This window comes from Bombus impatiens, unplaced genomic scaffold (assembly GCF_000188095.3).
Source record: "Bombus impatiens unplaced genomic scaffold, BIMP_2.2 scf_0318, whole genome shotgun sequence".
NCBI classification, from domain to species: Eukaryota; Metazoa; Arthropoda; class Insecta; order Hymenoptera; family Apidae; genus Bombus; species Bombus impatiens.
This window is the reverse complement of record NT_176737.1, coordinates 215244-228407: the sequence shown is the minus strand read 5'-3', so window position 1 is coordinate 228407 and position 13164 is coordinate 215244. Positions and strand designations below refer to the sequence as shown.

The window sequence follows — 13164 nt, the reverse complement described above, 5'->3', positions numbered from 1 at the left end:
GATTTCTAGTTGGTAAAAATGGTTCGCTAGGTTTATAATCTTATTAAACAGTTACAGATTGATCGTTCAAGATTGTACAAATATAGTTTTCTTAGAGTATCAGTTTTCTATAGACAAATGTTATTTATTGAAATGTCAAAAAGGAAAAGAAGTCAATATTTCATAGGCGAGCAGAAACGTTCAAAAAACTTTTATTTTTACATAAATTTGATAAATTATCATCGATTGATTCATCGCCTGATTATACGACAGAGGTCAGAAAGACAGAGAATAACAAGAGACAAGATAGGTCAGGTAACAGAAACAAACTAGAAAAAAGAAACACTCACCTGAAGAGAATCCAATTGTGTTGCATGAAGCAGAACGCTGTCAGGAACTGCGGTGACTTGCTGGAACACCTCGTCTTGAAGACTTGGGCTAAAATAGCCACCGTCTTCGGAATAACCTGTCATTGAGAAACTGTCTGTAACTGTAGGCTGAGCTTGAGGTTGGTTATTTTGCTGCTGTTGTTGTTGCTGCGCCTGTTGCTGCTGCTGCTGCTGTTGCTGCTGCTGTTGTTGTTGTTGCTGCTGCTGCTGCTGTTGCTGCTGCTGCGGATTGGTGGTCGATTGAACCGATGTCTGATACGTCAGGTGCAATCTTTGCCCGGGATCGGAAGTCGTCCTCTTCACAGCCATTTTGGTAGTGCCCTGGAAGATTAAATATTTCTTCTTATAAAATCAAAATGTACATCTATTACGCTACACGAAACGTTATAAATTGCCAGCTATATTTTGGAAACATATAATTTCTAAATTTCTAAATATACAGCTATCCATAAGACACTTAGGAATGATATAAAAACGTAGATAAATCTTGAATCAAAGAACAGAAGTGCACCTTCAAGATCATGTCGGCCAGCGCCTGCGCCTGAGCCTGTGTTTGTGCTTCCTGCAGTTGCTTCTGTACGGTGGCGTGTCCGGAAACCGTGACATTGGGCTGCCGGAAGTGCTCGCCATCCGAAAGTCTGCGGACCTTTTCCGCAGTGGCCAAAGGAGGCGGTGCTGGTACCGCGAAGCTCGTTTTACCGGAAATCTGCGACGCACCGTCGGCTTGCGTGGTAAAAACCGTTGCATTCGTACGAGGCTGTTGATTTGTGCTCGTATCTGCTGCTGAAATATGAAAGAATATTTTCTTGAAATAACTGTTCGCTTTATTTCTGTGTATTCGAGGCAATAATTTTTGTAAGAGATTTCCTTTCTACGATATGAAATTTGTTGTGAGAAATGTTAGCAGATTAAACGATAATAACATATATATCCTGTATTTCTAAAATATTCTCGTATGTTTCAACTATTTTATAATATGATGTTTGCTTTATTTATATCGTTTTCAATATTATATCTTTTACATTTGATTAATATGGAAGTGCAGGAATATTAAATACAAAAATTGAATATTACTTTTTCTTCATATTTTCAGTGATAGATTAAAATCTCCTATAATTCATTATTTGACGCATTAAATTATTACGAATGGTTATTAATCGAACTAATACCATATGGATTGTATCGAATTTCCTAACGTTTATTCATGTTACATAAATACAGCTTTTGCTCTGCAATCAAATTTCTCCTGTATTTCTTTTTCTCGTATTACACGTGACTTCACTCTAATATCATTGAAACTTAAACTTACCGACTTATAAAAAAAGAGTATATGATTAAATTAGTTTGATGATTATATGTATTTCAAATCAATACACGAAGGACTAAAAGGAATTAAAATGTCTATTGTAGTACAAATATTAATCTTATTTGGATGCAGTTAATGCAATAAGTTTGAGAAAACCTTTAGTCCGCTTTTCAGTTATCATTAAACGATACTTCGATAAATTCCAATTCAAATAAACCGAATTATTTACTTTATCATTGCAGTTTAATTTCCCGGAGATCGGCGTGTGTGTTTGCGTGTAACTTGCGTGAATTTTCGTCGATAAAACGTGGGATCACGGCGCATGCTTCTCGAAACGGAACTGTACCCTGTCGATTCTACGAACGAACATATTTTATTAGTTAATTGAAGTACCTTGCGGACTGTGCCGTGCACGGCTCTTAAAATTAATATCAACTCGTTTCCAATTAAATATATCTTTAACGATGAAAATACTAAGCATCGATCATCAATTTGGAATTATTAAAAGAAAATTTTCCTGCTAGTAGAGCATTTAAGAACGACAACGTTATAACTGTGTTAGAATGTAGTTTGTAAACGATCCGGCGATATCAAAGTATTTTTATCTAATTTTATAGTACGACGTTTACTTTGAAAATTATATGAAAATTATCATACTAAATATTTTCTCTAATGACACATAACAGAGTGATAATCGATATGAAAAAGAAATATATTACGATCAATTAAAACTTTCCAAGTTAAACTATATTACAGACCTATACGCACAAAATATCGTTTGTAAGTAGAATATACCAATATATAATCTTCCAGCAGACATTGGATAGCTACAAACACGAACAGGCATACAATTTTACATAAATAACGGCTTAACAAGAGAGAACTGCAGTGACGTTCTTCGAGAACGGCTTCTTCTTTGCCGAGATCTTTTTAAACGACTAATTGAAGAAACGAGAAGGGAGAAAATGAGGGGAGAAGATCAGCGAATGCAGCGGAACGATCCGTTCTCCCTGGCTCGTCTCAACCGTACATATTCTCTCTTATAATGACGTTAATATGAATTAATCGTACTACCAGTTAAGCGAACGCACTTTCTAAGAGCGTTTCAGTTTATGGGGAATAAATTATAAGATCTGTGATCTTCTTAAACGAGCGCCGATTCCATCCATTTGTGCGTTCTTTAATTCGCCTTTTCACGACCGTACAAGCTGGAAAAGGGAATAATCTTCCGACGAAGGGAAATGGTTTTATTAACGTGTCTCTGTCAAAGAGCGGGACGCTCGTATTTATCTCGAACTCGAAAACATTTCGTCATTTCCAAGTAGATAGAACACATATGTAGAGATATATATTTTTTAGGGAACTTTTACTTCAAAGCATTAAGTAGAAAAGATTCTTGTAATTTAAAAGTACACTTTAATTTGCGTTTTTAAATTCTTCGTTGATTACTACGAAACGAACGTACTAATATGATTTTGTCGTTTTTTCGGTGTGGAATATCGTTTAATATTTATTGGCAAATTCGATGCGAATGATTAAAAGCATATAAACTCTGAAATTACTCGGCAATCAAAAACCCGTGAATCAGTATACGCATACTTCAATAATGAATTGAACGCATAATAGCGAAAATGAATAAGATATTCCAACAAATCGGCAGGAAAAACAAAGTGAAAACAGGGAAGTTTCATATTTTACGAACAATACGTTGCTCGAAAGCATTAACTTCTCTACGTGTATATATCCTATATTTTTGAAGTATCTGCAGAACGTGGTACTTAATGATCACATGATCCTCATTTAAAATACGTATTCATATAAATACTATTCTTTTTATTTCTGAAAAAATGAAAATTCAAAATAAAATTCATTTATCTGTAGAAGACTTATTCGGTAGAATATTCCACTGAACGGCCAGCCAATTAGAAGTAGAAATCTCGTTTCGAAGCTTATTTCTTTAATAGAAAATATATCGGCTTTTTAAACAAATTTATATACGAGCCTATCAATTTATATACGTGCTCGTTCATTACAGGATGTAATTCAATTGGAAAATTATAGATAATGGACCAGATTTTTATTAACACAGTTACATACCGCTATTGAAGATTGATTATCTAAAACAAATATATAATAACAAAATTGAATCTTTTGGATATCAAACATTGCTGAAAATACGAATTTACATAAATCAACGTTATAGTCATTAAAGTCACGCTAGGCAAGGTTCAGTATATAGGTTACTTAATCGTGTCATGCTAATTCTAATTACGGTTATTTCATCATCATCTGTCATCAACACCGATAAACTATATATTATCTACGATCTAGTTTCCACAGTGCATATGTATATTTCCTAATTAGAACAACATGTATTGTTGCCATAATTTTGATCAAAATATTGTATTGCGTAAGAGTTGGTGACAAAATTAGAATCTTGTAATTGTTAACAATCCATTCGTAAACGATCCAATTTAGTGAAAATTATAGCAATACATATCAAAATACATGGAAAACGCTATAAACTTGCAGAACAACCTAATTCCTAGATATTCGTATCCTATAGGGCACCTTTATAAAATCGATCAGTAGAATACGCGAGTGTGTGATCAGACGTCGCACATAAACAACCTCTACGAGTAACGAATTAACAGGAAACAATTTCCCCGTTGTAATACCGTAGGTTTTCCATCAATTCCTCGAGTGCGATCAGCATTGACAGCCGATGCATCCGCGGAGACACGACGCGGGGCTCGTTGAAAAATACATTTCGAGACGAGGAACGTCGTTTACGACAGCAACGAAACCCGACAGATATAAATGCGCGCATATCCTGGCCGAGGCGCGAGAAGGAAATGGGATACGTCGAGAGCGTGCAGTTGTGTAGGGCGAGAGGAAACTTTTCTACGACGATATTCCATGAATATTTGGCCCTCGTTCTGGCTACGAGCCCGTGAGTTTCACTTCCTCTCGGTTTTTTACCTTACGTTATACACCAGAAACCGCGAGTTGCTCGACGTTTTTGCTCATTGTCGACATAGCCCACGCGGCCAATAAATCAACCGGAAGAAATTAATATCCGTCTTTGACTATTGTTTTTCTTCCCTCTGGGGGTAAATTGAAATCGTTGTAAACGCTTTTGTTCGACCAATGGAGATGGAAATTGTAACGAAGGCGATCGATCTCCGTGCAATTTGTCGTGCGTAGTACCAACAACATTTCGACGAAATTTTCTGGCTTTTTTTTTCTATTTTCTTTCGCTACCTTTACCACACGAGGAAACGCTGAATTAAGCGGTGCAATGAAACGACGCTAAATTACTCTTAAACGAGGAAATAATAAAAACCAGGTACCAAATTACATTTGAAAAATAATATTACAATCGAAAGTAAATTCTAATTAAAACAGATGATATTCCAATCGAAGAATACATAATTGTTATTTTTAAATGTGAAACATTTTTTGTATTTTAACGAACGTTTACACAAACGTGCATATAGATACAGAATAAAGCTTACAGAGGCAGCTGATCGATAAATCAATGTTTCATATTAACCCGCCGAAATTCACGCAGTGCTCGACGATGGAGCCTCGTTACATTTTTCAGTCGGCGCTTCTACGCATAACGTTATGTGGACCGCAAATCCATTTGATGGCCGCGCATTTGTACGGTCACGTAACGACGTAAATCCGCGCGGGCGAAACCGCCGGGGATTTTTGCAAATTGCCAATCATTGATCGCGGTAAAAGCAGATTGTTCGCAGTCCAAGGGGCCCTTCGATGTTGTTTTTACTTCTCCGCGAGGAAATCGTTGCGGCTTTCGCTATATCGGAGGAAAGCATGCGGAAAAGTCGAGTGGTCGATATTTTTTCAAGGTCTTCGCACGAGAAACCTCGATGGTCGAAGTAAAAGAGTAAATCGTGGCGATCGAACGTTTAAAAATAAACGTAATAAAATTGTAAATAAGCAAATCGAAACGATTTAAATTGCGCCGATTGGATCGTATTTGTTTATTTTTTCTTTTTTTGTATTCTTTTAATTCGCAGGTTTTTATCGAACGATATATTTGACGCCGCGTTACTCGTATTTTTATTTCGTAGAAAAGCATATTTACTGTTTCAAATCATTAACTCTGGAATATCGCAAAAAGTTATAGCTTATCGTTATTTGTGATTTTGATTAAAAATAAATAGATAAAAAATAGATACGAAATTTTCACGATTTATCGTCTGTTTTTGTATCGTTTCTAAAACTAACAGAAGATCCATAAAAATGTATTCTTATATCTTTTGAGTGTGATTTTCAATTAATGACGAGTAGTCGTGATACGAGAAATTATTGTTGACGAAACGCTCAAAACGAGACATAACTTGGAAGTAATATCGACACGATAATTCTTCAAGTAGAAACGACGATTTACACAGAATTTGCCGGGGATCCTGGCGGACTACGAGCCACTGCTGACGATGCATAACTCGATGCTGGGTGCATCGCTGCAATTCAATGGAAAGTACGATAAGATGACGGCGCTGGTTATGGGGAGCCGGTAAAATATCGTGGTTATCTGCTGATCGTTGCGAAAGTTTGGCAAATGGATAGAAAATATGTGTTATAAGGGATGATAATTTTAAACGTTTTCGACAGTACGAGGCATAATACCGTCAATAAAAGTGAGAAATAATTATCTTTTCCCAACCTTGACAAATGGTTATAGCGATTAAAGAATTAAAAATACTATTTTCAGAAAATCTAATTATAGAATTATGGTTTATAGAAGGAAGAGAAGACTATAAAAGACTATCTGTTCATTTTGAGCTCGCATAGAAAATAAAATTAAATAAAGAAATAAATCGTTCGAGCTGTAATGTTACATTCGAGCGAATTATTTTTAATGAATGAACAGCCCCATGACCGATGTTTCATGGATTTTAAGTATTTACGCTGGCATTATCGTTGCAAATTGTTTTAAAATTCGCATCATTTCTGTTATTACGTTATTACGAGCGTCATGCTTCGGCGCGTTTGCACGCCTGTGATCACTTATTCATTTACAATCAATTTATCTGCTTATGAATGTTTTGTTCGGTGAATACGTAGTTCCCCTAAATACGCAATGAATATTTATATCGTGTTTGCTGCAACGCGTGCCGTGTTTTCATCAAAGAACTCGCGTTCCTAACCGAACGATTTTTTCCTTTTCCTTTTTCCTCGTTGCGATTATTAAAATGAATAATCGTGTGGCGTAGAAACGGACAGTTAGGAAAAAGGCTACGCGCGCGCTAAGCGAAGAGCGATAGCTTTGAAGTGGAATAATAGCTTCATTGAAACGGAAATTCTATCCGTGACGTGGAATTTTCAACGTGTAGTGGAATAAATTATATTTTGACGTGCAATTGTTTTTCCTGTCAGACGTATGCATACCGGTGAAATTAAAAAGCAGCAAAACAAGGGGAAATGTCGTTTTTAGGCACCGTTTTAATTAACGCGGAATTGTAAATTTATAGATCAAGCGAATCTTTTTACACAGAAAGGAAATAATTATGCGAATATTAATGATAATATAACGGGAGACGGAAAGGTATTTAATATAACTTGAATAATATATGCGTGCGATAGTACTAATTAAAGGGACGTAAAAATTAATATTGGTCATTCTAGAACTGTATCTTATTTTTTAAATCAAAAGTCAATTTTTTCGAGCAATCGTATCTGATTATCGTCGTCTTAGAAAGAATCTCTACTTCTTAGTTAAATAAAGAATTCCAGCTTTTATTGCTAGAACTATCAATAAGTAGAATATATCAGGCTTCTATCAGACCATAAGCTGTAGCTCGATCATGAGACATTAACAACAGTTCATGAACATTAAGGATTTTTATACTAAAAAAACGAGTAAAATTTTCCAATATAATAATATCACAGTAGAACCTAGATTTTGTATGAAAACTATTTATCAACATATAGGATAAATATGAAGCATACGAAAGCAAAATATTTGAAAATTGTCGTTCAACTCGAAAAATGAATATGCAACATATTTTCCAAGAAAGATTCCGAAGAGTTTCAATGAATTTCGAAATATTTCGAAAGATCACAAATCAGATTTCAAAATCGTCGAATTGAATTCACACGTCAACGAAGCGTTGTCATGCTGTTCACTGTCGTTTCTCTTGAGACTCTGACCAAACATCGAGCCATTTCGTCGTCGACAACTAACTCAACCAGAAACCATCCTCTAATTGCATCGATGCGTCGACGACGGACGACGCGACGCGATGCGTTGTCAGCAAGCGAACAGTGTCGAACGGTCGATTCCACCAAATTATTTATCGATCGATTTCGTGGCCTGCCACTATAGGCTCGACTGGTTGATTTTCCAAAAAATAAATGCCAACAATTCATTCTTTATCAATCCGATGATAAACCAATCATCGACTGACTTGTAAATTTATTTCAAAAATTGAGGCGAGACACGGGCACAGCTAACCAATCACTTTTTACGTATCTTTTGCGTTAATCCACACGTTTCCGTACTTGCAAGGTCATTTGTTTTCTCCTATTCTTTACTTTGCGCTTGGCATCCTATCGTATTGAAAATGGAAGTATCAAAAATTGAAATATCGTATTAAAAATGAAACAATATCGCTAAAAACTAAAATTGTACATTTACGATCGGATAGATGGAAGAAAACTGTACGTCAAGGGGCGAGTTTAAATAGACCAATCTCAATATGGAACGAGACCGGTGATCCACGAAGAATCATCGCGGAAGAAACGACAGTTTCGTCTCGCGTTGCACTTGGCAGCGGTCGACGACGAAATAGCGCATAAATCGTTAACGACGCGCACTTTGTTACAAAAGCGCGGCATCCGGCCACCCTCGCGCCACCCTACGCCACCCAGGACCATCGCGGCACAGCTTGATTTATCGTTCGAACGTGGACAATGCGAGAAATATTCTGGCGTGCTCGCTTCGTAAATCACGATTCTTCGGCAGTGCATAGAGCGACGAGGAGGAGGCGCGATTTCTCGCTGGCTGGAATATCACGCCAGCTTCTGGCAAGTGTACACGGTTTTCACAGACGGACAGACGTAGTATGTAGACACGGACCAAACATAGACATAGACGCAAATATAGACACGTGTATAGATACAAGAGACACGGACACATAGAAACATGGATAGATACGAAAGAGTAAGGAGAAAAGAAGAGAGAGGAGATGGGATTGGATTGAGATACGCCGTGAATCGCATGAATCATCGGAATCGCGTTCACGAATTTTGTGTTCTCAGCGTTGCCGTTCGAAGTTGATCGGATTAATATCTTGCTACGGAAACGACTCTGCGAACATTGATTTGAAGATTAACATCGATGCACTTTTTCCAGCATTCTACACTGTATCGTGATTTTAATAACGTATATAATTATTTACAATGATAATGATGATGGTTTTCTATAACATATGATATAACGTGGATTGTATTGAACGTTATGTTATGTTCATTTTCGTACAAATCGTATTGTTATACAACGTGCAATTATAGTTTTCCAATAGGAACGTATTTCTAATCTCATGGTGAATATTAAATATTTTCTCAGCTTAAATGAGATCGAAATATAAATATAAAGCAAAGAAAAGATAATTTACTAATTCAAACTGTTATTGTATTATTCACCTGTGATTATTCTAATCTTTATCGCGATTATATTAAAACGTCTTCTCTAACGCGTAGTTACGCTCTCGCTACACTTGGTGAACGAATTCCATGTTCGTTCAAGTTGCCCTAGTTCCGGTCTTAAGTATTCGCGAGTGTATACAGAGTAGCTCAGCGACAGATTCTCTGTAACCAGATGTCACGTTAGACTCCTGAATGTGTCTAAGGGAAAGTTAACGTAACTCGACAGTTAATATAACTCGGTCTTGCTCCTTATGATAGTTCGCGAAATGTATCTGTAGAGAAGACAGATCGTGATAAAGAGAGAGATTGGGAGGAAGAAAGATAGACGTAACCCAACCGAGATACGTTTCAAGGCACATAAATCATCGTGATCGTATTTCTATTCCGCAGGCTCTTTGAATTTTCATGTTGTTTGATATTAACGTCATTATTCGATATTTCATAGAACTATAAATTACACGAATAAAAGATATTTCTACCCTTATCCTCCTTTCTTTGGAATTCGCGTTTATTGTGTTGGACTTATTAGGTTGGTGTATACGAAACATCGATACTTGTTATTAAATTTATGTTAACATTAGTTATAAATATTATTGCGAGTGGCATGCTTTAAAATACGAGTACCTAATACAACTTACCAGTCGTTCTTTTCTGTATGATTTTTTCCTCGATCAGCGCTCTCACACTGACAGACGCGGTTTGTAAAGGCGGACCGACGACCTCTTTCTTCTCACTTTTCTTATTCTCAGCATCCTAGAATAAGTAGAGATAATAGGCGTCTATAAATTTCATTTCAAATCAAAGCTTTTGTTTATCGTAAATATTTAAGAGAATTAATATTTTAGAAGTTTTCAGACATTTATCTTAAAATTACCAATTGTTCCTATATTTCAATTATGTTATAAAATTTGTCCTGTATTTTACGGAATTAGGTGATTTTTATCCAATCAAAAATATTCATATTATCCATAATATGGTAATATAATAATATTTATACTAATAACTTTGATATCGTTCGTCATAAATTTCCGATCAAAAACATTATTTTAATTCTTTTTGATATGCATATACATGCATTGCAACTTGAATGACTTAATAGAGAAAAATAAAGAAAATAACACATGAGTTGACGTTAATCCCGACAAGTCCACGTTCCTTTCAATTGTCCCACTATTTTGTACATTGAGATATACGTATAATATAAACAATGAAAACAATCAGGTAAATCAATCGGTATCAAAGATTCGGAATAAATTCGACGCAAATATACTTTCCTAATTACTAATTAGCTCATTTGATGAATCTACTACAAGTCTTGGTTATCCACCGATAGTTCGTTGCGCAACACGATTCTATTTGACCTAGTTCAACATTCGCGAATGATTCGAAATCTAATTTTACAGGGCTTGTATTGATAAATCGATTAGAATGTTAAACGATGCTTAAACGCGACAAGAGGAAGAAAGAGAGCGAGTAAAGAAAGAGGAGCAATCCAGTGGAAAAGTAACATGGAAAAGGGGCGGGGGAGGCAGAGGGATGTCCGTGGAATGAGATTGAAGAGATCAGGCGTTTCAAGCAGGATTATAAAAGGGAAGGGAGAAGATAAAGATGACAGTTGAAGAAAGGCTAGACGGGGAAGAGGAAATGACTGAGCAATAGTGGTCTGTATTATTGGTTCTTTTTTCTTTGTTCAAGAACGTTTTTATATCTCTGCAGTCCCTTCGTTGTTCTAACTGCGTAACTCTGCTTTAGATAAATTTCTAATTCTGTCTGAAAGAAGTAGCATTTCAAAGAGAGATTATTTTTGGAACAATATAGACGTTCTCTGAATGAAGGGAATAAAAGAATCCTAGAAGTTTGTTACGTCAATTTCATAAAATAACGTCTCATTCGATTTTCGACGAAATTTTCTTAGAAACATTCACAACTTATCGTCTGTCGCGGATATATACTAACGCGTTGACAAATGTCGGAAATGGTAATCATACGAGGAACCTTCGTATTTGTGTGAGGAATATTAGCACCAATTAATCATAATGTTTGATAAAAATCGAGAAACGAATCAACTGTGATATCTCCCTACTTAAGATCGCTCGAATGATCTCTTCAAGGTAGTGTCAAAACTTGGCCAACTGTTCTTGATGCCAGTTCAAATGCATTACTCCGCGTTTCAACTCTTCGATTCTCCAATTGCAACGACTATACAATCGAATCACATCTTCGGACACGTTGCTTGGGAAAGTATCATTATCGTGATACGAGGCAAAGTAAAGTAAAATCTCTACACGCGCGAAAGTACAACGAAAACAGGCTACAGAGTGCGAAATAACGAAATTTTACGCTAACCAAATACCGGCGATCGAATTAAAACAATTAAATGAATTAAAAGATTAAAGAGAGTTTGCTTAGCAACGAGGATTCCCTTAATCAAACCGAAAGCCATTAATCACGAGTACACCCACGACTCTCTGATCACACCACTGTCCCCGTTTCCTCAACAAATCTTAACTAACCAAACGCATCTCGAAACCCACACGTCAAATGCTCCCCACGCGGCCCATAATCCTCCTCTCGTCTATCATGGGTGCAGCCGGTTAATCGGAAACGCATCCCTCGCCGACCGATACTTCGATCGGGTACGATTGGTTCGCAGATTAGTGGTCCCGATGAAACGAAGGGTTAATTGTGCCAGTCCTTCGGACGCCGAGGCGGCAATTAGCATACGTCCACGTCGGATGTGCTATATATCTTCGTCCTGTTTCACGTGAGAGCCAGTCCCCTTCGAGGAACCATGCATCACCGTGATACGCACGCTACGACGTCCACGTTGTCATCTTGATGAAACCTTAATGGCGAGGGAGCAAGATAGAACGAGGTGGAGGAGAACTACGGTGAACCCGGTAATCGCTGATCGTCATCGTGCTCCTCAATTTCCTACTTCGATATGTAGCTGGGTTTCTCTGTGCTTTGTATGCGAATATCTACGGGACGTACTAGAAGTCGTGATAGGATTGCCAAGAGGGTGATTCGAAGGGGATGAAAAAATAAGTCGAGATTATAGTATAGGGTACATAAGTTTTGATTCGATATGTTTAGATTTAAATTTAGGTTCGATGTTCCCTCTTTTAATTTTCATATTGCGCTTATGCGTGTAAATTATGGCATAGATTTTTAGATATGGTGTTCATTTTATATTTTTTATATCGCACATATTACATAGATACATTTTGTACTTTGGCTGCATTTTTCGTGGACCATTAAATCGAGTTACTTGAATATCCAAACGAGGATATTTTGCTTTTTATATCAAAAATATCGATAGAAATATCGATCAGTTAAATATTTCTTATTTTCTCTTCTAAATACTACAAACCCTCAAAGTCGTAGATTCAGTCGTAGATACCCTTTTTCAACACTCTGTACAGAGTATATATTATGTCACGTATACATATGTGTGTGTAATATATAATATAATATATATAATAATATATATACTATAGTAATATATACTATGTATTCTTGTATTTTATATATATGTATGTATGTGTGTATATGACCTGCCGCGAAATTGAACTCTGTCTTTGACGTGGCGTACCGCGCTCGCTTCATGAATATTGATCGGCTGCCGTTAATGCGCGGAATTGATTGCGGAACGTTCGCAGGCTCCGACTCATCAATTCGATCCGTGTCGATTCCAGCCCCGAACGCGAGTTCTCTTGTGTGCCGTAATGTACACACGTCTGACTCTTTTTTTGTACTCTCTTTTTCCCTCCTTTTTTGCTCCCGTTTTTTTTTTTTTTTTTTTTTTTT

The 13164-nt window shown here is 36.6% G+C and overlaps 1 protein-coding gene across 1 annotated transcript in view; it reads right to left on the bottom strand.

Annotated features, from left to right (window-relative positions):
* The window catches only part of LOC100746455, a gene marked incomplete at its 5' end in the record, with an annotated part of 240012 nt that overhangs the window by 14929 nt on the left and 211919 nt on the right, over positions 1–13164 (bottom strand). The window contains 3 exons of the mRNA XM_033320534.1: positions 330–689; positions 880–1151; positions 9993–10107. Coding sequence (XP_033176425.1) covers positions 330–689; positions 880–1151; positions 9993–10107 — 747 coding nt within the window. The remainder of the gene's footprint in view (positions 1–329; positions 690–879; positions 1152–9992; positions 10108–13164) is intronic.